The sequence below is a fragment of the Lytechinus variegatus genome, chromosome 1 (assembly GCF_018143015.1).
Source record: "Lytechinus variegatus isolate NC3 chromosome 1, Lvar_3.0, whole genome shotgun sequence".
Taxonomy (NCBI): domain Eukaryota; kingdom Metazoa; phylum Echinodermata; class Echinoidea; order Temnopleuroida; family Toxopneustidae; genus Lytechinus; species Lytechinus variegatus.
The window spans coordinates 41,157,208-41,183,397 of NC_054740.1; the positions used below are offsets into that span (position 1 = coordinate 41,157,208).

General features: G+C 36.9%; 1 protein-coding gene across 4 annotated transcripts in view; it reads left to right on the plus strand.

Moving 5' to 3' along the window:
* Positions 1-26,190, plus strand: part of LOC121414204 (E3 ubiquitin-protein ligase MYCBP2-like) — a 93,819-nt gene that overhangs the window by 37,942 nt on the left and 29,687 nt on the right. For 2 of the 4 annotated variants that reach the window (XM_041607288.1, XM_041607295.1), the window contains exons 17-42: positions 141-278; positions 733-814; positions 1,593-1,863; positions 2,372-2,591; positions 3,181-3,331; positions 4,153-4,466; positions 7,433-7,560; positions 8,133-8,224; positions 8,670-8,804; positions 9,701-9,784; positions 10,565-10,661; positions 11,223-11,415; positions 11,866-12,167; positions 13,127-13,384; positions 14,072-14,167; positions 14,941-15,036; positions 15,371-15,574; positions 16,739-17,046; positions 18,197-18,339; positions 19,405-19,505; positions 19,952-20,167; positions 21,165-21,462; positions 22,917-23,035; positions 24,142-24,285; positions 24,626-24,798; positions 25,608-25,752. In XM_041607288.1, the coding sequence (XP_041463222.1) occupies positions 141-278; positions 733-814; positions 1,593-1,863; positions 2,372-2,591; positions 3,181-3,331; positions 4,153-4,466; positions 7,433-7,560; positions 8,133-8,224; positions 8,670-8,804; positions 9,701-9,784; positions 10,565-10,661; positions 11,223-11,415; positions 11,866-12,167; positions 13,127-13,384; positions 14,072-14,167; positions 14,941-15,036; positions 15,371-15,574; positions 16,739-17,046; positions 18,197-18,339; positions 19,405-19,505; positions 19,952-20,167; positions 21,165-21,462; positions 22,917-23,035; positions 24,142-24,285; positions 24,626-24,798; positions 25,608-25,752 (4,508 nt within the window). The remainder of the gene's footprint in view (positions 1-140; positions 279-732; positions 815-1,592; positions 1,864-2,371; positions 2,592-3,180; positions 3,332-4,152; positions 4,467-7,432; positions 7,561-8,132; positions 8,225-8,669; positions 8,805-9,700; positions 9,785-10,564; positions 10,662-11,222; positions 11,416-11,865; positions 12,168-13,126; positions 13,385-14,071; positions 14,168-14,940; positions 15,037-15,370; positions 15,575-16,738; positions 17,047-18,196; positions 18,340-19,404; positions 19,506-19,951; positions 20,168-21,164; positions 21,463-22,916; positions 23,036-24,141; positions 24,286-24,625; positions 24,799-25,607; positions 25,753-26,190) is intronic. The other 2 variants (XM_041607303.1, XM_041607313.1) reach the window with 1 other exon arrangement.

Here is a 26,190-nt window from a genome sequence, read left to right on the forward strand (position 1 = left end):
TTTTGCTGTATTTGATTATCTGGTTTATTGTAGTTTTCCTGTTTGGTACATGTATGTATTGTTTTATTGCACAGTCAAGTATGGATTCATATAGAAATTGCATATTATAGATTCAAATTTGCTATCATCAATTTCTTCAGATGAAGCTAATAACAGTGGAGATGATCGTGAACCTGAGAGAGACTTCGGCAAACATATCATCCATCCTCCTGGTGTGGTTACCATAGGAACGGGACAAACATCAATCAAACAAATTGCATGTGGTCTACATCATTCAGGTTTGTAAAACAAGAGAATCTTTAAGACACATCTCCATGTTGTTATATCCAAATTTGAGTTTCATTATCTTGGAAACTGAAATATGATTAGAGTCCTTGTATTGATAAAATCTGAATTGTTTGATTAGATTGGGTGTAGATGTAAATCTCAGGTGGAACCAGGTAGAAAAAATTTGTAATCAGTTATGAAGATTATGCAGATCTTATTCTGTTACACTCCAATTACTGATGATGATTAATAAATCTATGTAATCTATGTAATGTACTTGGTCCATTGTGGAAAGCTGATGAAAATGCATGATAATGCGATTTATAGATGAACAAAGGTCCTGCTCATTTTCAATGAACATTATTGTTTGCGATACAGAAACCTGACCTTTTATACATGTGTAATAGATACAATCAGTCATTTGTTTATTAATAATTTTTATTTCTATTTTATCCATACTTTCAGTGGTTCTTCTAGAGAATGGTGAGGTGTTTTCCTTTGGTCTTGGTAACCACGGTCAACTAGGACAGAGAGACTCGGCAAACAGGTATGACCAGGAAATTTTTTTTTCCCATATTACTATTTAAAAAATACTTAATCCATTTTGAGGTATTCATTTTACACAAAAATATTTAAAATGTTAAAAACATACAGGAAAAAAATTATATAGCATTTTACATGTTGAAGGAGAGTGAAAAAGAAAATTAAGGAATAAGACCAATGACATTTCAAGAAGAATTAGACGTTTTTGTTAATGAATTAGACAAGGATGGAGTTTTTGTGTTTTAACATAATTTGAGTTGATGTTCTAAGACGGTTGTAAATACACAGGAGGGACGAACAATTCTGCCCTCATTTGCTTTTGAATCGCTCTCGCAACTGCCTAAAACTGCCAAGTACTGAGCGACTCCCAACATTAAATCGTTCCCGAAACCATGTGCTGAATCATTTTTTAAAAAATGGCTCTCGTAAAATGAAAATTAGCTCTCCTTTATTGTTCAAAATGGCTCCAAAAACAAAAAGTAATTTCAACACTGTTCTAAGATTATCATCAAATCTAGACAAATAACAAACTGCCCATTTAAATATTTGTTGTTAAAGAACAAGTATTTTGATCAAAAACAGTTTTGATTTCATTCGAGAATTGGTTGTAGCGCAAGAATTGGTTAACATTTGCATGAAACTAAAGGAAATAGAAAAAAAAGCATATATTTAAATTCCAGTTCTTGTTCTCATTCTCAAATACATGTACATGCTGAAATATATCATATCTAGTTATCTAGTTACTGGTGAAGACATTAACCACTTTTTCTGTATTTGATCAGATCAAGTCCAGTGAAGATGGCAATAGATGAGAGAGTCACCCAGATTGCTGCTGGTAGCAGTCATACAGTGCTTCTCACAGAGACAGGAAGGGTCTTTACGTGTGGTAGCTTTCAGGTTAGTAAGAATCTTGGTAGCAGTCATACAGTGCTTCTCACAGAGACAGGAAGGGTCTTTACGTGTGGTAGCTTTCAGGTTAGTAAGAATCTTGGTAGCAGTCATACAGTGCTTCTCACAGAGACAGGAAGGGTCTTTACGTGTGGTAGCTTTCAGGTTAGTAAGAATCTTATACTTTACTATAGAGAAATCAGTTGATTATTGTGTAGGAATAGGCTGACAGTTTTTATCTGATATTGCATTTTTTATCACACAGAAAATGGGTAAAATAGGGTTAAAATGGGGAGAGATATAAGATGGTAAAAAAAGGCTCACCTAAAGTGGGTTGCAGCAAAGAAAGATATATTTACATGTACTAATTATTAATTTGCAAATCCTATAAAAGCTGATGATGAAGGATGGAAGAAAAAACAAGTATGATGCATGTCAGGAAATGTGGTTTAGTGTCATCTAAGAAAAATAAGTTCAAAAAGATTATTCTGCATTTCAGTAATTCTTATATTTATGATTTTCTTGCTTCTATGATTCACAGTGATGGCAATAAGTGTTGATGGATTTTTTTTTTTTTTTTAATAGAAATGTTGGACTTCCGAAAATAGGGAATATTATACCATCTTGAAATTTTAGCATTCTATAATTATTTGATCATTTATCAATTATACAGAAAGGGCAGCTATGCCGACCCGTCCAAGAGGAGAACAATGCTGCAGGTGCCGTATCACACACCGTTCCCGCCCCGGTCCCCTCCTTAGGGGTTCGCTGTAGTCGGAGAGCTACGTGGATCGCTGCATGTGGGGACAAGACGTTTATCAAGATAGACGAGGCTCTCATCAGTCCGAAGATGCTCACTGATTCACTTGTCTTTGCTGATCAATCTGAAATAGGTAATGTATGCTTCTCTTATCAATCAGTCCAAGCATTGTGCTATAAATGACTATCTTTAGTCAGGTCATGTGTTTGTGATCATTCAGGCCTTGGAGGGAATATGATTTGTGGCTTATTGCAAAATGAGTTTCAATCAAATACAACTCCAAAAGTCAAATATATAGCTACATGTATATATCAACTTAACTGAGAACATGTTAATCTGTATTTTTGTCACTCTCAACCCAATGAGGTAAATGACAATGGTGATAAAAATGTGCAATAATTATATAGCTCTTAATAGACTATTTCTATTCAAAGTACTGCATAGTACTATCCCGGCTTTAGTACGGCTACTCTGATCGGACGTTCGGGCATTTAGGGAAACCTTTCTAGTGGGTACACATATACTACACCAGGGTTGAGAGTTGAAATTGTAGATAAATGTCTTTTCAAAGGATATGAGTGCTGTGCTGGGATTTGAATACTGAACCCTAGAGTTTGTGTGGTTCAAAGCCGGGAGACCTATCTGTTGAGCCACAACACCTATACATATTTCACAAATGTGCACTTTTCCAGGAATTCATTCCTTCTCATTCTTCCATTCAGGTATCCTCCCAAATGATGAGACGGTATCTTCAGTGAAATGCTTGATGCTGAATCGTAAAGATGGCAGCTGTACCAGCTTTATGGGTGCTGACCAGACTAGCTTCAAAGGTTGTAGTGTGTGTCTAGATCCCTTCTACAGAGTTCTATGGAGGTACGTGTCCTAACTTAGGCTGGGAAATATATCTTGATAATGAAATTATGGTAAACCTGTATATAAAGACAACCCAAGGGAGACAAATACTGTTATTTTCAACGTATGATTGTAATACATTTTTTTTTCAATGGTAGAGGTCTTTCACAACATATGATTGTAATTCATGTTTTAATGGGGGATACTTTTCAAGGAAAAAATGAATATTCATGGGTGCCTACCAGACTAGCTTAAAAGCATATAGCGTGTTTCTAGATCCTTTTTATAGATTTCTATAGGGGTACATGCCTTAACTAGTCTAGGGCAAAATTGAATAATGAAATTACAGTGAAGCCTGTATGTACATCAACCACAAGAGAGAGACCAAAATAGGTTATCCAAGACATGTTATTGTTATTCTGGATTTAATGGGGAATACTTATGAAGGCTGTCTTCATCTGCAATACATGTTTCAATGGAGAATAATATTCTTGGGAACCAAACTTGTGTTCCTTACTGACAGTTGGTTTCTAGGTTTGACTACATATGTATTTGAAAAGCTTTTATTTTGGAAGAGATTGCTAACTTTGTTGTTGGATGATATGTGTGAAAGGAAGTAGAATGAACAGAAAAGTTAATATAAATCATACAAATAGTTTGTGGCAATGAATTCGGAGTCTACTTAAGGATCCTTTGATCAAACTCAAATTTGTTGGTGGTTTTCGTTCAAATGCAACTCAAATCTTTCAATATCCTATCTAGTTATCAACTCTTATGAGGCACTTATACAAGATATGCATTTGTATTGTCACAAAGTAACTCCATTCATTTTTCCCCGACAGCTACAATCCACTGCTTCATCAGATCCAGTGCTTCAACATCCTCAAGACTGGTTCCTCCTTTCCTGCTTCCGCTGGCACCACCCTCCAGGAGCTACCCCCTGCCGCTTCCATCCTCACCCCTCAGCTGGCCCTTCCCTGCACCCCTCACATCCCCATTGACGGCTCCCAGATCGCCCTCAATGTCCTGGCCTGCCTGGATTCCTTGGTGGCCAGCCGAGAGTTGGGGCTCACCATCTCGGAGTCGGAGACTCAGGTCCAGACTGTTGCCAAGGTCTATACCAAAGAAGACTTCAGTGTGGTCAACCGGTTTGAAGGTAAGTCTGGTGGTTTATATTCAGATAGTTTAAGACAACTTGTCAAAATTATTTTTAGTTGGAATCCCGCTATAAGAATTTCTATGCGTCTTTGCATTGCAGCTGCAGTCCCCATTGTTTTGTTTAAACTTACTGTGATGATATATAATGAAAACTGCTTTCAGGATTCCTGCAGGAAAAGCATGGCTCTGACTTCCTACAAGGTGGGTGTTTCATAAAGCTGTTCTTAAGATACGAATGACTTTACGCACGACTGGTGACCTTTTCTCATGCCAAGCGATATATCTCCATGTAATTGAGTAAGGACCTAAGATCATGTTCCAGTCGAGCGTAACATGCGTAACTTTACAAACAGCTTTACGAAACAGTCTGATGCCAGATGAGTTATCTCCATTTGATCTACCAGATTTGTGTATTTTCCGTTTGGCCAACACTGCACTTGGTCTCCTCTCACTAAGACTAATTCAGTCTAATGACCGGTTGGTCTCATTCCACTTGATCTTCAGTTAAAAATATTGACTAAGTAATGTTAGACCCTGTGGTTATTAGATGAAATGGGTGTTGCCTCAATGGGAACAAGATAAAAAGGTAAATAGAATAAGTGGCAATGGGGACATAATGTTATTAGATGAACTGGATACAACCAACATGGGATTAGACCATTGAGGTGAGGCCAACCAAATAGGAAAGGGTAGTAGACCAAATTATGTTAGAACAATCAGAAAATTTTTCCAGTCTGATTTGCACGGTTGTCAAGTTTATATGTATGGTTTCGAAGAAGACATAAATTTTATTTGCTGACCATGTTGTTGCACATGTTTCTTTAATGGCATGTCTTTTGATGTTGATTGATATTTTATTCACCTTACATGAATATTATTTAGGGAGATTGTTTATCTTAAGGCACACTATTATTAAGATTTATTTCTGTTTTATTGTACAAGAGGTTTTTGACACTACATGTACTTTAGTTTTATACTGATGTAGATATTTATCATTCACCCAGTCTTATTTAAATGCAATGATTCTAAAAAAAAAATGCTCCTGGTACTCCTCAATTGTTTATTATAATCCATGGGAAGTTATGTCATCGGTTTCACCAGTCTTCCATAGACTTCTATTCATGTGATTCTGATGGACACCCATGGTGATTACATCATTCATTAACAGGGGATTCCCCTTATCATGGGTATTCCCCTTTCTAGTGATGGTGTGTCACTCAATGGATAACTTCCTAGATCAATAATGGGTCTCTCTGATTCAGCAGCGAAATCTTGCTGGCTGAATTCGTTCTACCCAAACATTACTCTGATGCAGCAAATTAGGTTTTGTTCCCCTCTTCTTTTTTATTTGCATTGTTGTAAAGTTACTCATGTCTCTATGAGATTTTACTAGCATCTGTGGGTAGTTGACACACTCAAACAAATATGATGATAAGTATGCATTACGAAGAAAATGCATGAGACAATGTTTGATCATATTTTTAGGATTTATTTTTTTGCAAATAGCAAATAGACATATGAGTGTGATGATTTGAGATTTTGCATGAGTTGAAAGAAAGATGCTCTATTTAAGGAGGCATAGCTTGCCAACTTGAACAAATGTCTTTCTTTCGCTGAATGCAAAATATCGTACCATTGCACAAATGAGAATATTAATTTTGCTATTTGTGTTGTACAATCTTGTGGAAGTTAGCAAAAATATGAACAATAAGAATTTTTTTCTATGTTAATCCATGAAATTGAGGAAATAATTATTGTAAGCAAAAAGCAAAATAAGACAAGCGCTCATCATACCTTCAGTAACAGTGCACATGTAGCCAGTAAGCCCAAGGTATATTGCATATTGCATTTATTTACTATAAAGCAAGTGCAATGAATTGAATTGTATTGTGACGTCACCTCCTGAACCAAGCAACGTACATTTTTGACGTTACACTACGTGTGCAACGGTACAAATGGTGCACATTCGGCCCCCATTTGCTTGTGTACAACAAGCTAAGTAGGTGTTGACCTCCAACCTCTACAAAATATGGTCATCTCCTGAACCATGCAACGGTACATTTTTGACGTTACACTACATGTGCAACAGTACATATGGTGCACATTAGGCCCCCATTTGCTTGTGTACAACAAGCTTTGAAGGTGTTGACCTCCAACCTCTACAAAATATGGTGACCACGCTTTTTCTTCAACTGCCCCTTCTCTTTGGAATAAGTTACTCTCTCAAATTCATAATGCCAAATCTGTAAGACAGTTCAAGACCCTACTCAAAACCTACCTGTTTAAAGGGATGGTCCAGGCTGGAAGTATTTATATCTTGATAAATAGAGTAGAATTCACTGAGCAAAATGCCAAAAATTTCATCAAAATCAGATAACAAATAACAAAGTTATTGAATATTAAATTTTAGCAATATTTTGTGAAAAAAGTTGTCATGAATATTCATTAGGTGGGCTGATGATGTCACATCTCCACTTGTTCTTTTGTATTTTGTTGTATGAAATTAGGTTTATTCAATTTTTTTCCTCCAAGAACTAGAAAAGTTGGATTGACAACTGATTTAGTGCATTAGATATTTATTGCTGCAACTTATTTCATTATAAGGGAGACATATTATTCACGCAAGTATGAAATAATGAAAAACATATGATTTTATGTTATAACATACGAAAACGGAAAGTGAGGATGTGACATCATCAGCCCACCTAATGAATATTCATGACGACTGTTTTCTTAAAATATTGCCAAACTTTAAACTTCGATAACTTTATTATTTGTTTTAATTATAAGCAATACTCATTTGTATTTGTCTTTTTCCCCCTTCCAAGTATAAACCTTAAACAGAACACAGTGCGCTCAGAAATACCTGTGGTAAGCGCCTCATTAATTCTTTAAAATTTTTATTATTGTACAAAGTTGGGTTTGTTGTTTGATGTTACTGTCTTTCTTTATGTTTATACTCAGGTTATGGAGGTGGTTGGGGTTACTCCGGTCATTCTGTTGAAGCAGTACGATTCTGTCCTGATGCAGACATCCTACTGGGTGGATTTGGTCTGTTTGGTGGTAGAGGAGAGTACAGTGCTAAGATCAAGGTGAGACAGATCGTTAGTCGATCGAGACTTCGGTGACCTCTGTAAACTTTGACCTACTTGGGTTTAGAACCGTTTGAGGGTGTAATTTCAAACTTGGCTCATCTATGTGTGTATGGGATTGTCAGTAATCTGATTGAATGGGGGGGGGGAAGTTCATTCAGTTAAGCAGTTAAGGGTAATTATATACATTGAAATATCTTCTTGTGAGGATAATGGATGTTTCTTTTGTACGATAATATTTTAAGCTGTTTCAAGTAAATGTATGCATATTGGAAAGTTGATGATCTGATAAGACTAGAGGATCATGAGGTCAATATCAAAGGTCATAATATTCATTATATACTTGATAATATCTCTTTCTTGACCAAAATGAAAAGCCCTTTTGAGGGATCAAGATCTCTGGGGCAAAAGGTCAATGGACATAGAGGTCAATATTTGAAAATATTAGAAGACATCAATGGTAGAGACATAAATTCTGTCTGCATGCAATAGAGTTTAGCCCGATTTGAAGTATATATCTGCAATGTGTGCCAATTTGAATATGAGATTACTCTTCATTTCTTTATTTACAGGTGTATGATCTTGGAACAAAAGGTGGAGATTATGAGCTGGATGGAGAGTGGTTGGCAGAGAGTGATGACATCACCTTTGATTGTGGAGCAAGGTATGATTGTTAACATCATGATGACATTACTCTGACATCATCATGACATCATCAATTGTCTATCTTTATTTCTTTTGATATCTTTGATGAATATATTTTAAGTAAAGAGTTGTCTTGTCATGTGATGTGATATATAAACAAATGATGAATATGAAATATTTGTAATATTTATTAGTATTTCAGGAATTCTTTGATATGAGTACAGTCATGGTATCATCCAAGTCAAAAAGATAAAGAAATATGCTGTAAATAATACCATTTCAATTTACAATTATTATTAGATTTCATAAAGAAATAATGCAAAAATATGCAATATCTTTGAAAGAAGTCAAATACTGTATGTCAAATGTACAACTGTAGGCCCCATAAATGTTACTCCAATTGAGACTTCAAAGGCAAACCTTTATCTGTTTCCTTCTCTAAAATTGACTTTTTTTGCATGCAGAGAGAAGTTTCCTATACTATTTGAGGAGCCTGTACCATTGACAGCCGGTAACTGGTATGTAGCGTGGGCTAGGGTGAACGGACCAAGCAGTGATTGTGGATCCAGTGGCCAGGGTACAGTTACAACAGAGGATCAGTAAGTATACATCCAATACATATATGTGCTTCACAATGTCAGATATACATGTAGGAGATGAATATGTGACCTGCTCCCCAAAACCAGCATTAAGTCACCAATAATGAATTTGGGAATTTTTATCTTGTTTCAGAAAGCAGATGGTATGTAGTATTTCAAAATTGATCATCAATTAATCACATTTAGTATTTGATTGAATATACATGTACATGTAGAAAAAAAAAAATTTTTAAAAGAATAAAAAGAAAACAAGATTTGAAGTTAGGGTTCACATGAGGTGTGCATGCTATGCAATATCAGTGAAACTTCCTATTAGTCTGAAAAAAATGATGTCAGAGAAAACTCTTATCTTGTTTTTATATTTAAACTTTTGATGAATACAAATTAAAGTGTGAAGAATAATTACTCTTTCAAAATAAACCAGTTATCTTAAATTTTGAAGACCAAATGACTATTTTGGTTATTTACAAAGAACCATGTCTGGTGACTTATTGTTGGTTTTTGAGGTGGCTAGTCAAAAATATGATATTGCTTCCCAAGCTCCCATAGTAGAGCAATGCTACACAATCTGTAAAGAGGAAATATGCAATTTTTTGATATTTTCATTACAGCCATTATTATTAGTATTGAATGCGGATATCTGTTATGCTTAGTTTTCCAACTTACATTTGGCAAGCCATCAAGTATCAAAGAGTAACAAGCATGACCCCCCCTCTCCAAACTGGCACTATTCTTCCATAAGCCATGTGCTCCACATCCCCCTTTTTCATTCTTGTAACAATTTGGGGTTTGCATTTTATTTGTTTTTGTGTGCAAAAATTGCTTATAATAGTGTTTTTGGGGGAGTCGTACAATTAAACTACCATGGAATCCATATGTTGTTTTTGCTCTTACAGAGTGTCGTTCCAGTTCATGAGTTCCAAGAAATCCAACAATGGAACCGACATCAACGCAGGGCAGATTCCACAGATACTCTACAGGTTTGTTACCTTCATCTGGGGAGCAGTTCATGAAACAAATAGTCCAGTGATTTTCATTGAATATTGTTTTAAGCTACTGAAATACTTGCCTATGATTGGATAAGAGCAAATATGTCAGTGAAAGTCAAGAACATGATGCTTCGTGAAACACTCTTTTGATTTCAATCAACTCAGTTGGGACATTAATTAAATGAAGCCTTCTTTGATGAATATTCATTCTTCAAATTGGCAACCCAAGCAATCTTCTTGTCTGCTGCAATTTCCTGTTACATTTTATGTAAAAAAAGAAAAAAAAAGCAGTTATGGATTTGTCAACTTGAATGCAAATATATATTGTTTTTGACTTTTAAGGTTATCAGTGATTTTTTTTTCATTTAATTTTACCTCTACCATTAAATCGAAGATAGTAATGAACTACGAGTACCTTTTGTGCTCCTTCTTTTCATGTATTTTGTATAAACTATGAGACAAAATGCACAAGATTTTATTGGGCTAAATTGCATATGATGTTGAATTAACTTTGTACTGAATATTTGACTTGGAATTTGAGCACAATGTTTAGAGTCATTCTGAAATATTTTTGAAATCAGACTTGAACTAAATGAAAGTGGAGAGAACATTTCACATCTGATCTTGGATGTTTCATCAGCTCGTCTGTGTTTGTGGCTGGAAGTCATGAACTCATCATTGCTAATTGATGCAGACATACCATTGTCATTGCAGTTCTATGAATGCTGTAAATTTGTCACTCACTTTCTTTATGTTGTTTGTTTTGTTTAGGATGCCGCAACCCGATGCTAACAACTACCGAGGTAAATCATCTCACGGGGAGCCTGTTCACATTCTCTCATCATCGTTCAGTAGCTCGGTAACACCGGTAAGTCAACCTGGGCCCTGTTACATAAAGCTTAACAATTGATCATAGAGCTAATTTCTACAATTGATTGCATTGATTAGTATGTATTATTCATGAAAATCAGCCATATGATCAATTGCTTAGCTCTGTGTTACAGGGCCCTGTTCACATTTTCTTTTTCAGTAGCTGAAACCACAGTAGCAGGTGAATCTAAGTGGGCCTGTTGAATCACTGAAGTGGTTTAGTGAATTTTTTTGCTTTGCTTGTTAAGTTTTGATTCCCTTACCTAAGCTGTTGATAAATTATGTTAATGATAGATAATTATTTCTCTTACAATTGAGTGTGTGGTATGAAGTTGTACTCCCTCTCTATAATGTACATGAAAAAGCACATCCCTTTTTCCCCTCACCACAACTTTTTAATAAAATAAGTGTAGCGAAATAAATTGGCAGAATAATGTATGCACCTATTACCTCATTTTAGTCATTTATGATGGTGATTGGGATGACAATGAGTAGGAAGAAGATGCTTGTGATAATGATAAATATTTCTCATTTCATCATTTGTGTTTTTTTTCTGTAGGAGGTGTTTGAATCTCTCTTGAAACTTCTTCAATGGAGCTGGACAACGTTCAAGAAGAATGTGGATGAGGTCTCAAAGAAGAAGGACCAGGAACTCTTAAACGCGTGCAATGAGTTAGACAGACTAGTTTACATTGCTTCTGCCTGTCTTAGATTACTAAGAAATCATGTGTGTGAAATATACCCTAATCCAGGTGCGTTGAAATCAGGATTCAAGTCATTTCATTCAAGTATATTTCATCTTTAGTTTTTCACAAGCTGACTAAAAAGGCTCTTGAAAAACAACATGCATACAGTATAAACAGTTCAAAGAGAGCATGAATGTACAGCAGCTTATCATAGTATGTACATGTTCCATAATACATTAAGATGAAACAAGATACATGTTCATGTAGATTTATTACATGGGAATTATACAAAAATGTGGTTTAAAATACAGGGCCTGCAAAGCACATCTAACAAGGCCTAAAGAAAGGTAGCCTGAATGAGAAAAGATAGCTTTAGATAAAAGAGAGAAACACAGGATTGGAGCAATATGCTGATTTACCACCCTCCACCCCTGTGAAGTGCTAAAGCTGGGATAATAGCATGTTTCACATAGAAAATTGCAACATTACTATTTCACATTCCTAACATCTCAACAGGGACTGGGAAACGTCCGAATAGCGGATCATCACAGCTCCCAGAATGCATCTCCATGACCTGTGACCTTCTGAAGCGGATACTCGGTGAGCTGACGGAGATGGAGGTACAACGAGCCGCAGGAGACGCTGACAGGTCGTTGCTGACCACTTCATCAGATACCGTTTCACACTGCCTCAGGAGGATCGTGAGGGGCATTGTCGAGGAGTGCCATCGCACCTTTGTGCATTGTTTCCATGCCTTCTACCCTACACCACAACTCAAGTGGGTCTTTCTCTGTGATCTTCTCAACTCCAGCAAAAATGTGAGTATTAAGTCTAATTTGAAAGGAACGAAGAAGCAAGTGCATATTGATTTGCATATATTTTCTTTATGTGTTATACTTTGTATGCATGCATATTAACCAGATGAATTTCCACCAAGTGTTCACCGAGTTGGACAATAAAGCAACAATATAAAACAATGTATATTTAAAACATAATTAATCTTAATTCACAAGGGAACTGGTAGAGAAAGATTTGTAATACATTTAAATTTAAAGAAATCATACATAGCTTGATTTCTGACCAATGCAGATGAGGGAGTTGCGCTTGATTTATTGAGTTGCGTATAAATTGTGCAACGGGCCCCAGTCCAAAGCTAATATTGGTAGTCGGTCTTTGCCCAATTTTTTTGGGGGAGTGTGTTATTTAGTAATTCGTTCAGGTTAAGACACCATCTAATTCAAACATGCTAAACTATGAGGATATTTTAATCCTTTAACCCTTTGAACCTGATAGGCCGAAATGCCGGCCTGAAGCCATGTGACTTTATAAAACATATGGGTTCTAAATGTCAGTTGATCTTTTAAAAATGACGTCATCTTTCTAATACGTGTAGGGATATTTAGTCGATAATTACAGTCAAGATTGGTATTAATTTTGGAAGGTTTTAGCATTGAAAATGGCCAAAATATGGTACTCTACTGTGGTGGCTCGTGTGGCATGTGCGGTAATACACGATTCTATTCTATTCTATTCTAGTCTAGTCTAGTCTAGTCTAGTCTAGTCTAGTCTAGTCTAGTCTAGTCTAGTCTAGTCTAGTCTAGTCTAGTCTTGTCTTGTCTTGTCTTGTCTTGTTCCTGTTCCTGTTCTTGCTCCAGCTTGGAAGGATTTCATAAACATCTGCTGTCCTATAGGGCGGATTTGACAAAATTCCCTTGATTCTGATTATTTTAGAATTAAAGGTGTCTGACTTTCCTCATATTCAATCTACTTTTTCCAGTGTCTTGCCCCAGTTGCCAATGGTCACCTTCTGGCCGCGGTGCTAGAAGCCCTGTGTGACTCGACGGTCAAACTGACCAAAGTCTTGCCCATCTTGAGGGAACATCCAGACCAGAATCCCCAGGACCAGAATGCAGCAGTACCTCTTCCTGTTCCCTTCGCCAAACAGCTCTCAATGGAGGATTCACCAAGTGCTGCTCAGGCTGAAGCAAGGGCACAGTTCCCGGAGCTTGTAGTTCATATGGAAGATAGGGTTCAGGTGAGTCCTCATTGGGATTAGGGTATTGGTAAGTTGGGAAGGGGTAGAAGCAGTCACCTATCATTTTCCCTTAGCTGAACAACACTCCATGAAACATTTACCTAGTGCTGCCCAAGCCGAACTGTAAGGATGCTGTTTCCAGAGCTTGCAGTTCATATGGAAGAGCGGATACAGGTGAATTTCATCCCTATGTCTAATTTCTGCTGGGGGGAGGGGTAGAAGCAACTGCCCATCCCTTTCTCAAACTGCCCTCCAAACTGCGATATCCATATGACAAGAAGAGGAAGGGATGGTAGAGGTTTGCATAGGGGGTTTAACATGAATTACTCCCTTTCATCACCCAATTTGATCCAGAAAATTGAAAAGTTTTCATCAATAAAGATATGTGTGTAACGTAATGATAAATTGAAACTTGCATCACTTGATGAACATTGCAGTCAAATTGGGAATTTGGAGGGCTCTTTTTTTTTACAGGCCTCTTGTGAACATTTCTGGGGCAAGATGGAAAATGGATGGGGAGAAGAGAAAGATGAGAATGAGAAGTGTCTCTGACCTTTTGATTTCCATCTCTTATCTCCCCACCATCCAACAGTCCTTTTCAGGACTAACCACATTGCAAACTTTATGCATCATCTATGTTATCAGTAGCATGGTCAGAGACCATCTAATCTTTCATTTCTTATGCAGGATGAAGGAGTGATAGCACTCAACACTAGTTTCCAAGAAATCCTCGACAAGCTTCTCATCCTCTTAACAACTCCCGTCAGAGAAGCCTTAGATAAGGTACAGTAGTCTTTACCATCGTACATTGGGCAATATTGTTATTATTACTTATTACTTATAATGCGCTTTTCCCGTAACGCCCAAAGCGCTTACACTGAAATAATTAAATGGAATTATACAATGCTAAAACTATAATCTAAGAAAGAGATGGGTTTTTTAATGCCTTCTAAAAAATGCTATTGATGGAGACTGCCTTATTATTAGAGGCAAACCATTCCAGTACTTCGAAGCTGACACAGTAAAAGTTTTATTACTGGATAATGTTCATGTTATGAGAATAAAAATAGTCAATCGGCAATTCCATGGCGTACGTACATTGTATACCCAATGCCTTATATGTGGGACCTGTCTGAAATTATTTGATTCTGATTTCTACTTGTAGTTCTTGTCATGGTCCCCAGCCCATCTGGGAAATCATTTTTACTTTTATCCAGTCTGGTAAAAATCAGGGAATTTGATTTTAAAATACCTCAAATTAGGGGAAAATGCCTCAAACAAGCAAAAAATCAGGGAATTTTGAGTGGCCCAAAAGTCAAATGCATGGTTGTCAGTCAGACTCTGTTATATTTTGTTGCATATCGAAACATATAGTAGTGTGTGTGCAGCACTTTGTAACTGAAAGGGAAAAGGTACTATATAAAATGATTATTAGATTGGACATTGATACAGTGGTCGACATTAATTCCTTTCTTGTGTTTGTTAGTTTACCGCATTTCTTAACAAGTTTCGTCAAGATAGTTTTGACTGATAATGTATAATTATTTTCTTTGTAGAAGCAGCAGTGCTCTCCCAGCTCCCTGGTGAAGAATGCCAGCAGACTGCTAACATGTATCGTGAGTGAACTGTCAGCAATGGCATGCATCAGCGAGGTACGTATCAGATAAAAAGTATATTTTCTTCCGGGGAGCGATTTCCCCATTTCTCTTGGTTCCTGCAGATTCATACAGGTTAATTATTCTTAAGATCAATAATAATCAATAATGGTCCCTTGTCCTTGAGTTTGTCCTTTTCCTTCTCCTTTCTCTTTCCTCCTCTTTTTCCTGATATTCTCTTTGTTCTTGTTCTTGTCCTCATTCTCCTTCACCCCTATCTTCAACTCCTCTTCATCCTGCTTCTTCTATTTATCCTCTTTCATTTCCCCTTCTTTCTCACATCACCAAGCTTGATAACTGACATCGTAAGCAACTTTTCTCTTTTAAACAGAGCGACAATCAGACCTCGGGACGCCCTCTATTGACCACCCCATCACGATTCAATCGGGTGAGTCAGAACCGCGGTTGGAGTACTGGTAACGGCACCCCTGATGCGGTTTGCTTCAGTGTTGACAAGCCTGGTATCATGGTGGCTGGCTTCTGCGTCTATGGAGGTGTAGGATACTACAACTATGAACTAGAACTGCTTGATGGGGTAAGTTCAGGGTCAGGGACCCATTACATAAACAATATTATTATTATTATTCATTTGACCGAATCATGATGCAAACATATATGATACTTAACATGGTAAAAACAAACGATACAGAATGGAGCAGTGTACATGCTAGTCAGGCGTGATAAAAGCATATTGAATAGCTGTTGCTCAGGAGCATATCACCCCCACATGTAGCACTGCATACTAATATCAAACTTACAAAACATACAAATTACAAAAAAATAATCTAACTCAGTGCACAGTGAAATTTTGAAATTTCCTTAAAAGAATAATTAAAATGCATAAACTGATTGATGTTTTAGATTTAAATGGGGCATTATTGGAAAAATTACAAAGGTGGTCTACTTGTCATTGATAAATACAGACTGGTGAAATAATAAATGATGTGAGTATTGTCTGTTATGATCCAATTATCTGACGATATAGAGATAAACACACAGTAAATCAATAGAAGCATAACTAATAGAAATATAATTAAGAATATAATAATTGAAGAAGCCCAAACAAAGTAAATCTTATTGAAATTTATCTTACTACGAGTAGTGATTGATTGTGGGTCTGATTCCTACGATTGATTGCATTGACTATTGTGTATGATCCGTAGCACAAAGCAATGATCATAGAACATTTTTCGACAATTGATTGCATTGAATACAATGTACAACCAATCGTAACAATCAAGCGTACGATCAATCGCTAACCTTTGTGTTTCGGGACCCAGTGGTAAAAATCAGCCCTCCAAGTTATTGCTAAGCTTGTTACGGCCCCCAGACTAAGGCAATTCCATGAAATATTCAACCGTCAAGAACTTATCCAAATTCATGTATCCAAGAAAACTCTCTGTTTTGTGGAGTGTTTCATGAAAAAACTTGTCGATAAAATATCTGACAAGTCCTTTCATGGACCTGTTTCAAGAAATCCCTTTACAAAGTCTTCTTCAAATCTAAATCATATGGAGATGGGGCTTTCCAGAAAGGTGTCAAAGCACTGTGGAATTTTCTCCTACCAACTTGACCAATTCAAAATAGAATTGAAAACACACTTACTACTGAATCAATATCTTCACTCACGCTGAGAAGGAAAGATTATCTTTTTTAAATAAAATTGCATGGAACAACTTTGAATTCTTTAACTCTACAGAGCGAGGTGGGGCCAGACGGTCACAGCCAACGATGGAACTCGTTGGAGCTCGTCAAAGGGTCCTACGGCCATCTTGACCTTGCCAAGGACATTGCAGAGATCAAGTTTGACCGTCCAGTCCCGGTTAAGGAAGGGATCAAGTATGCGGTCAGACTACGTAACCATGGTAACAGGACGGTGAACGGAGACGGTGGGATGACCCATGTGAAATGTCCTGACGGAGTGACTTTCTCGTTTAGTTTATGTAGATTGAGTAGCAATGGAACAAGTCAAACAAGGGGGCAGATACCTCAGATTCTCTATTACAAGTAAGTATTCTCTTCTACAAGCCTGTTCTACCAGATTCTCTACTACAAGCCCATTCATCCAACACTGACTCCCTAGTTGTTCCCAAATCCGTGGAGAAATGGGGGTTACAGGCTTTTGTTCAAGCTGGCCCTGATCACTGGAATGACCTTCCCCTGGTTATCCGTAAATGCACTTTTATTGACACATTTAAACATTGCCTCCAGACACATCTACATGTATTCAATGCTTCTTACTCTTTCTTGTTCCTTTGATGATTTATCATTGTACTTTTCTCTTTCTTTCTTTCTTTCTCTCTTTCACTGTGCCTTGGGCATTCTGCAGAGTATATTTGGCACATTACAAATCTAATCTATTATTATGATATTATTATCAATTTCTTTCACAAACCTTCCCAAGTGACAAGGAAATAATTTTGAGAAAAATAAGTCAAAGTTAAAATTTTTGTCACTGGGTTGCGTCAACATTTAAATCTAAATTGAAAAAAAATGACGGCAGCTCAAGAAAAATTATGTTTTATAACTATGGCAATGATGGTCACGTCATAATGATTGAAAATAGTCTCCTGATTACTGAATTTGTATAAAAAAAATACTAATTTATGAACATTTAGTTATGAGTGGAAACATAACTACTTTTTCTTGCATGTTCTCAGAGTGAGTTGAATGAGTGAGGATTTATTTTTCAGAAATCTAATTGGGATGGAAAGAGCCTTTGGGTCTCTTGCTCATCCCCCCCAAAAAAAAATCTCCTCATGTCAGTATCACAGCCTACATGTATCTCTGTATACATTATACACAATTTCTGCGTGGCTGGTGTTTGAACAGGCACCACTATGTATATGTATAATATGTATCATCATCATCATTATTCCATAGCGATAGTATTGGTTATTATTTCATTCAAGAAACTGATACATTATCAAAAAGTACTATAATGTTAATTTAAGCAAAATGAAATTGTACCCCCTGGACTGCTGGATAAAACAAAATGTGAACGGAACAACTGTAGTCTGTAATGACCCTATCCATTGGATGCGTACAAAATGAAAATAAGAGAATAACGTACTTGATGAAAATTTAATGCTACATGTATATAAATCATATGTTCAATTTTTTTTATTATGATATTCACTTTTTCTTCATTTTATAGTACTGCGGCAGAGAGTGAAACTCAGAGGGTGGAGCCTAAATCTCAGGTTGTTGAACAGCAAGCAAGGGTCAATGTTCTTTCTATCATGACAACCATCGTCAAGGCAGCTAGTGAACTACTGAAGAAAACTGATGGTTGCCTAGGTAATCAAATCTGCTCTTGATCATTTTCTTTGAGATATATAGAAGAGCAGATATTGAACTTTCGTAACATGTGATTTTATTTTCGAAGCTACAATACTGTCTGCCAAATTATTTTGGGGCATCTTTTTAATTTCTAATTCTTTTCATTCAATTCAATCTTATTTTGCAAAATAGCATAATCAAGAAGTTACAAAGTAAAAAACAAATCCATATGAATGAGCCTGGGACCCTTTTCATAAAGAGTTGCAACTGTTGTGACTCTATGGCAACTACCGTGGTAACCTTGATGTTGATTGGCTGATGAGCCCTGTTGCCATGGTAGTTACCATAATGAAACAGGGCCCCATGACCTCTTAAAAGCAGCCTGTACTTATGTGTCTGAGGCCCTAAAAGTCATGTGTGTATAATGATTCACGTTATTATATTAGATGAATGAAGAGACTCAAGGATTAACAATTATTGGTCATGTGTCTATTATATCTGTGATTAAGCTCTGATAAAGCATTGACAATTCAATGCATATTATAATATTTATTTTTGTGTATATAAATACAAATGCCCCTTCCTTGTTTATTAGACCTATTACGTCGGATAATATCAGCAGTTTTAAAAGGAACATCACTTACGAGGTAATGCAGCCAAGTTTCTGATATACAAGGGATGTCAATATAAATATAGTCAGTAAAGATGTTATGTCCGTCAATTTCATATGGCCAGTTTCAAAACCCTTTAATAAAGACGCTCTTACTGTGCATCTCATATTCATGGTTATCATTCTGTGGTTCATATTGGCTTCATCATCTTTACACTGTAAGGTTCATTCACTTTCAAGATAATTACATTGTGGATCAGATTCTTTACTGTCATGATCATCACATTGTATTGCTTATTGATTGATTCCATCATCTTTACACTACGAGGTATATTCACTTTCAAGAGCATTATATTGTGGATCAGATATGACCCAGAGTTTCATGGTTGACAAAAACATTGAAACACATCTATGTTTACATGTTTCTCTCAATAATTTCTATGAATGATTTTCTTTTTGAATGTTTCTTCTAGATTTGGAGATTCCTGCAATCTTTACATCATCTCATCTATTCTCGCAGCTTCTACCTCTAGTCCTAGCCTATATTGGTCCTGTTACATCAGCTGATCCTAAGGTAAGGTCTAAACTAGTTCTCTACTCTACCTCTAGTCCTAGCCTATATTGGTCCTGTTACATCAGCTGATCCTAAGGTAAGGTCTAAACTAGTTCTCTAATCTTCCTCTAGTTCTAGCTTATAGCTTATATTGGTCCTGTTACAGGTAAGGTCTTAAGACAATCTGGTTTTTGCCTTGTTTTAGATTTCAGGCTTAGCATGTACATAATAACAATCCTGGGGGGTGTTTCATAAAGCTGTTCGTAAGATACGAATGACTTTACGAACAACTGGTGATCCTTTCTTGTACTATGTGATATCCCTATGTAATTGAGCTACAACCCAAGATCATGTTCCAGTCATGCGTAAAGTCGTTCGTAACTTTACGAACAGCTTTATGAAACACCCACCTGCATTGCTCAAAATACATTCCATAAGGTCATCTCATTGTCACTGTTATCTTTCAGAGTGCAGTACAGGTCTTGGATCTCTTGAAGGACCTCCTCCCTCCGGTGGCTTCCATCAATCAACAGTTTGCCCCGCCCACTCCACCTGTCAATCAAAGTACAGATAGTTGCAATGGCCAATCAGCAGCTGATGTTCACACCATCACCACCTCCATGCATTATGCTGTGGTGGAGAGTGACCACCCCTATAAGCCTGCCACCGTCGCAAATTATAAGGTGAGAATTTTATCGGTGATTTCATAATAGCATTATTATTATTATTATTATTATTAATAGCATCAAACTTGTTGTACCTCCTACCCGTTCTTTTTCTTCATTCTTACCTCACTTTGTGAACTGCTGAAACAGTGATATTTTAAGAGCATTATTGTTTTTCATATCAATTAGGAAAAAATATCACTCAAGGGGGCTGTTTCATAAAGCTGTTTGTAAGTTAAGAGTGACTTTAAGAACGACTGGTGATCCTTTCTCATGAGCTAAACCTTCGTTAGTGAGCACACCATTTACCACAAGAAAGGATCACAAGTTGTTCTTAAAGTCACTCTTAACTTAAAAACAGCTTTACGAAATAACCACCAGGAAGTTGTACATGTAGGGGGACGTACTTATACTAAATTTGAAGCAAACTAGGGAATACTGGAATCTGTGCTTAACCCTATTAAAGAACTGGGCTACATGTATGCTGGGTGTGTCAAATGATATCCTTCCTTTTGATACGTGGCTACGAAATCCATTGACTTCAACATGCACATTTAACACCATAAAGCTTCGAAATCAGTTTTCAGTTAGTATATTAAAATGAACATTTCTGCAGATGTATATACTAAATATAAGTGAAAAAAAACGTATGACCAAAACCACCATAGAAATGTAGCCTAAATCCATGCATTCCAGCTAATTATTGCACTAAATGTGGATGTAGTAATAAAAATAATAATAAAAAAATAATGATAACAGTAACGGCATATTTACCCAGGGTAGCCACTTCAGTTCCGAAAACTGTTCTCCCAGCGGGCCGTGCCATGATTATAGTAGTCTGAATATTATAACTATATTATTATAGAAGTCTGAAACCCAAACTTTTTTTGATAACTCAAAGTTATCATGCTCTATAAAAGCAAAGTGTACTGAAATATAGTATTGAAGAGTATTTCAAGAGTATTGAACGCTTAATGATTTCCTGTTTTTGTTGGTTTTTCTTTGCCATGTGAAGGTGTGTTTCCCAGATTCAGTGCAATGGATGTTACTGCAGTTCGATCCTCAGTGTGGCACCGCTCAGCCAGAGGACAGTCTCCAACTCTACATTCCAACCACCCATCAGCACCCGACCAACGCGCCCCAAGCCAGCGCTTCCACATCTCCATCCCCGGTTTCGTCCTCGTCCGTAACCGCGTCCTCTACGGTGACGGTTAGCCAGGTTGACAAGGGGCCGTCGGCCGCTAGGTCGTGGCCAGTCATCAAGAAGTGCCACGGTAAAACCAACTGGCCTTCATCGGCTGTTGTGCTACCAGGTATGCTGCTTTCAGTGCAGGGAAGGAATTAATCCTGTGGAGCTCCCATTCACTTTTAACCTGGGTTGAGGGCAAGCATGATGTGGAGAAATTTCTTGCTAAAGGATAACATGTGGCTTCAGTAATATCAAATACATTCTTTCTGATTGATGTGAGGCCTTTAACTGTGCCATTATGGTCACTACCTTGGAATCTTTGATGATGATTGGCTGCTAAGCCCTGTAGACTTGTTAACCATAATGGCAAACTTACAAAAGTTGTATATCTTTAGAAAGTGGATTCTGGGTCAAACAAAATTTTCTTATTAATAAATGTGGATCAATTGATTCAATAATATTACAGTTGGGAGAGTGTTTTGTGAGGCAAATTGTGGGTGATTTTCACCGGCTACTCCATTCTGAGCCAATCAGATGCAAGGATTTCAGTAGCTTATAAAAGTTTTCTCAGAGAATTCACTAATTTCTTCATATGACACTCCCATGGTGTTGTAGTACATGTATGTCTACTCCAGAAATAATTTCTCCTGGTGGGTGTTTCATAAAGCTGTTCGTAAAGTCATGCACGACTGGAACATGATGTTAGGTGCCAAGCCGGGGTGCTAAGTGAGCTACATAGGGATAGTGTGGCACAAGAAAGGTCACCAGTCATGCTTAAAGTCTTGCGTAACTTTACAAACAGCTTTATGAAACACCCACCAGGGGCCCGTAACACAAAGCTTAGCAATGATGGTAGAACATTTTTCTACAATTGATTCCAATGACTACAATGTACAATTAATCGCTAACAGATGTTTGAATTTTTGATTTCTTATGTTAAAGGAGAATGAAACCTTTGGAACAAGTAGGCTTGTGTCGAAACAGAAATATCAAAGAATAAGAACAAAGAAAATTTGAGAAAAATCGGACAAATAATTAGAAAGTTATGAGCATTTGAATATTACAATCACTATAAATGCTATGGAGATCCTCCCATTGGCAATGCGACAAGGATGTGTGATGTCACATGTGAACAACTTTCCTTTTGATGGACTGTAAAATGCCCCCAAAATGTCTTTTTTTTGTTTTTTCTTATGGTGATACAAGCTCTTTATCCATGATGTATTCTTCAACAATCTGCAATACATGCCATCCTGCAGAAAGAACACTTGATTTACTGATAGATTTGATGAATGAGGCAGTTTAAGTGAAAAATATACATGTACATAAGGTATTGGGGAGAGTTGTTCACAAGAGATATCACACATCTTTGTCGCATTGCCAATGTGAGGATCTCCATAGCATTAGTGATCGCAATATTCAAATATGTCTCAAACTTTTGTAGATCTGTTTCTTTAATTTTTCTGTTTTCACACAAGCTACATGTATCTTGTTCCAACGGTTTCATTCTCCTTTAATATTCTATGTAGTTTGGTATTTATTCTTCTCAAAACTTGTTTTGCTTTAATACCCGCGCAGGCAATGAAGTATCATTTGTGCTTGGTACGGCATCAGACTACGTGAAGGATGAGAAAGCCAATATGTATGGGTTCAAGTGCACCATTATAGGCTATGAATGGATTCCAGCTTGTGATGAGGTAACAACATCCTTATAGAAGGGGCATTCCCCACCTTGGAATAAGCTCATACAGTCAACAACATTAGCAACGACAATAACAAATTTATTTTACGTGCTGAAACAGATAGACATTTTGGGCATTGCAAGGAACTTACGTTCAGTTGCAAGTCAAGCATGAATAAAAAAACAAACATATGTTAGAGTTACAAGAAAGATAAGTGCTGTTTTTTTACCTGATTGCTTAGAAAGCATAAATGCTTTTAAGCAAGCAACAAGGGTACGTAAACTCCTCTCTAAGGGATCTGCTAATTAGGATAAATGCCTTACCAAAGGGCACGAGCGCGCCAAATGGGAATTGAACTCGGATCACCAGAAACCCAAACCCTTGGTCTACCGACTGAGCTATTACATATTATTTATCTGATTACCTTTGTAACCATCAAAACACAACTGTTCCAAAGATAGCTGAGGCCTGTCTTACAAAGAGTTGCAATTGATCCAATTGATTGCAACTATGGAAAGCCAGCAAAGTCAACATATAAAATGCATGTTTGTAAAAAGAAAAAGCTAGATATGAATGTATTGCCATAAATTCATTGATTTCTTGACAATTTAGTGTGATCTCCTTTGTTAACAAAGGACATTTTACACATTTCCTAAATAAAAAAATTATGACACTGATGGATTTCCATAGAGTTACGATTCATCTGATCAATCGTAACTCTTTGTAAGATGGGGCCCTGGCGTGTGTAATTCGGGTCCACCTTGGTTAACAGCACAATTTTATGCGATCCGGCTGAATCACTTGCATGTATATCAGTGCACGCAGCAGATGTCAACTTTTTTCCCATGAGGCATTGTGAATTTGGCCTCTCCTCTGCAACCGATAGGTGTTACACCGTATTCGGGGGTTTGAGAGTTCAGACTTTTTATGTTTTGATTGTTAGCTTAATTTCAGCTTATTTTTTACTTTTCTCTGTACAAAAAATATGGGAGCTTTTTCTATTTCAGGCTTTTTCAGCATTCAGCTTTTTCAGATATTTTTTTGTGGCCACTCACACCCCTGCATTTTGTGAATCTATTGAATTGTTTCTTCTTTCCAATCATATGTCTTGAACCCGCTAGGGATTGATTAACCTTGAGAAAGAGATAGCTTACCTTGGTGGTATGTGTGCTGCATCTATGATGAAGAAAGATATCAGTCTTCCTCCATCGTCTGTCGAGACGGGAAACGAGGAGGTGGAACTCATCACTGAAGCAGCTGAAGAGGTACATATAATGCCAGTATTTTAATTGCTATTATTATTATTGTTTTCATTATTTTTATTGGTGTTTGCTATTATTATTATTATTATAATTATTGTTGTTGTTCATTTCATCTAAAGCAATTTACATAAGAACATAGCTTTGAAATAGTCGTAGTGCCCTTGGCCGAATGTATGTCTGGGGATTTCAAAACTGTCTCAAAATTTTAATGTACCCGTGTGTAATTTTTGTACTTATGCCATGATCAGTGATGTGGATTATCTGAAAGCTGCATTTAATGCAAACCATGTATAAAATTGAATTGTGGATATTGACTGTATCTCTCTTTGTTAACCATATCTAGATATTCAGTAGCCATGCAAGCCTCCTATGCCGTGGGTTTGCCCTCGCCCAGCCTCCGTCCATCGAGCAAGCCTTGGAAGGGAACTTGCCATTGAGTACCCAGTCAAACGAGAGGGCTTTCCTTCGAGACTTTGTCATGTGCGCACCCGGGACTAGCGGAGGTAGACTAGCGAGGTAAGACTAGTCATCATTTCCAAAGACAGTATCTCATCAAATGAGACTCGATGTCTCCATTTTTAGTTGCTCTCTCCAAGATATAACTTTGAGAGAAGTGTTCAAGCCAGGTATCAACCATATTTGCTTAGAAATCTTGAAGACATTACTTCGTCATCTCTGAGACCTTTCTGCAGTCATTTTTAGTTTCAGAGACATTTTCTGAGTTTCAGTGATGTCTCAGAAACAAAAGAATGTCTTTATCTGTTGAAGACAGCTTTGACCCGTCTAAGAGAGAGAGAGAGAGAGAGATGATCTAAAACAATTGAACATCTTAAAGTAGACAGACGATCTAAAACAACTGAACGTTTTAAAACTTCGAGCTTTTTCTTGGATAGTCTGTAACTTTCAGGGGAAAAAAAAATAAAAAATTTTAAACTTTCATGCATTTACTCGCCAGACTCTTTAATTTTCAAGAGATGTCCAAGGGACTTCTTTGCAACTAAAAAAAATCCGGAGTTGCAAACTGGGCTTGAATTAGTTCCAAGCCTAATGCCAATGAGATACTCCTTTTAATGTATCATAAGATAGATAAAGAATGAACAGTTTCTCATCTGAGGCTTTGTCATAAGCTCATTCAGGATAGATGGAGGTTGACTAACAAAAAGCACATACTAATTCCTGCTATTGTTGAGTACTGAGTGTTATATATGAGCTTCCCTCAAAGTTTCTGTTACATGTACACCTTGGACTTTCGTAGACCAACAAGGTAAGCCAATATTCTAACAAATCATGTCATGTTATTTATTCTTGTTGTTTGTTTTTTTAAGGTGGTTACAGCCAGAGTCATATGTAGAGCCTCGTCAGTGTGATGTGATATTCACGCGAGATGAGATCAGATGTAGTGTTCCGACTGTAGTGACTGTGCTGAGCAGAGACCAGTATGGTGGACTGGTGTTTGTACCTGGTTTAAAGGTAAACCGAAACCCAACTTTTTAACTTTTTTTTTGGGGGGGGGGCAGAAGGAGATGATGAGGAATAGTTAAATGATCTCCCTCCCCCCTCCCCCCAGAACTCACTGAGAACTAGAAATTCATTGCAGATTGCTAGATCATGCTAGATTTTATAAATTATAATTTTATCTGAACCAATATTGGACAAATAAAGGTGAAGATTTTTTTAACAGAATCTATTAAAATGACCACCCAATTGTTGGTATGTATGGATAAAAAATGGCTGCCCAATGATTCCTAGTAAAGAAATGTGTGATCGCTGAGAAATAGATAAATTGGGCATGGAATTTGAGTCAGGTGTTGGGTCTTTTTCCAAGCAATAATAATACACTGTTTCACCTGTACATATTTGTGATGGTGATCTCCATTATGATAGTTTTCAACCTTCATGCCAGTGTAT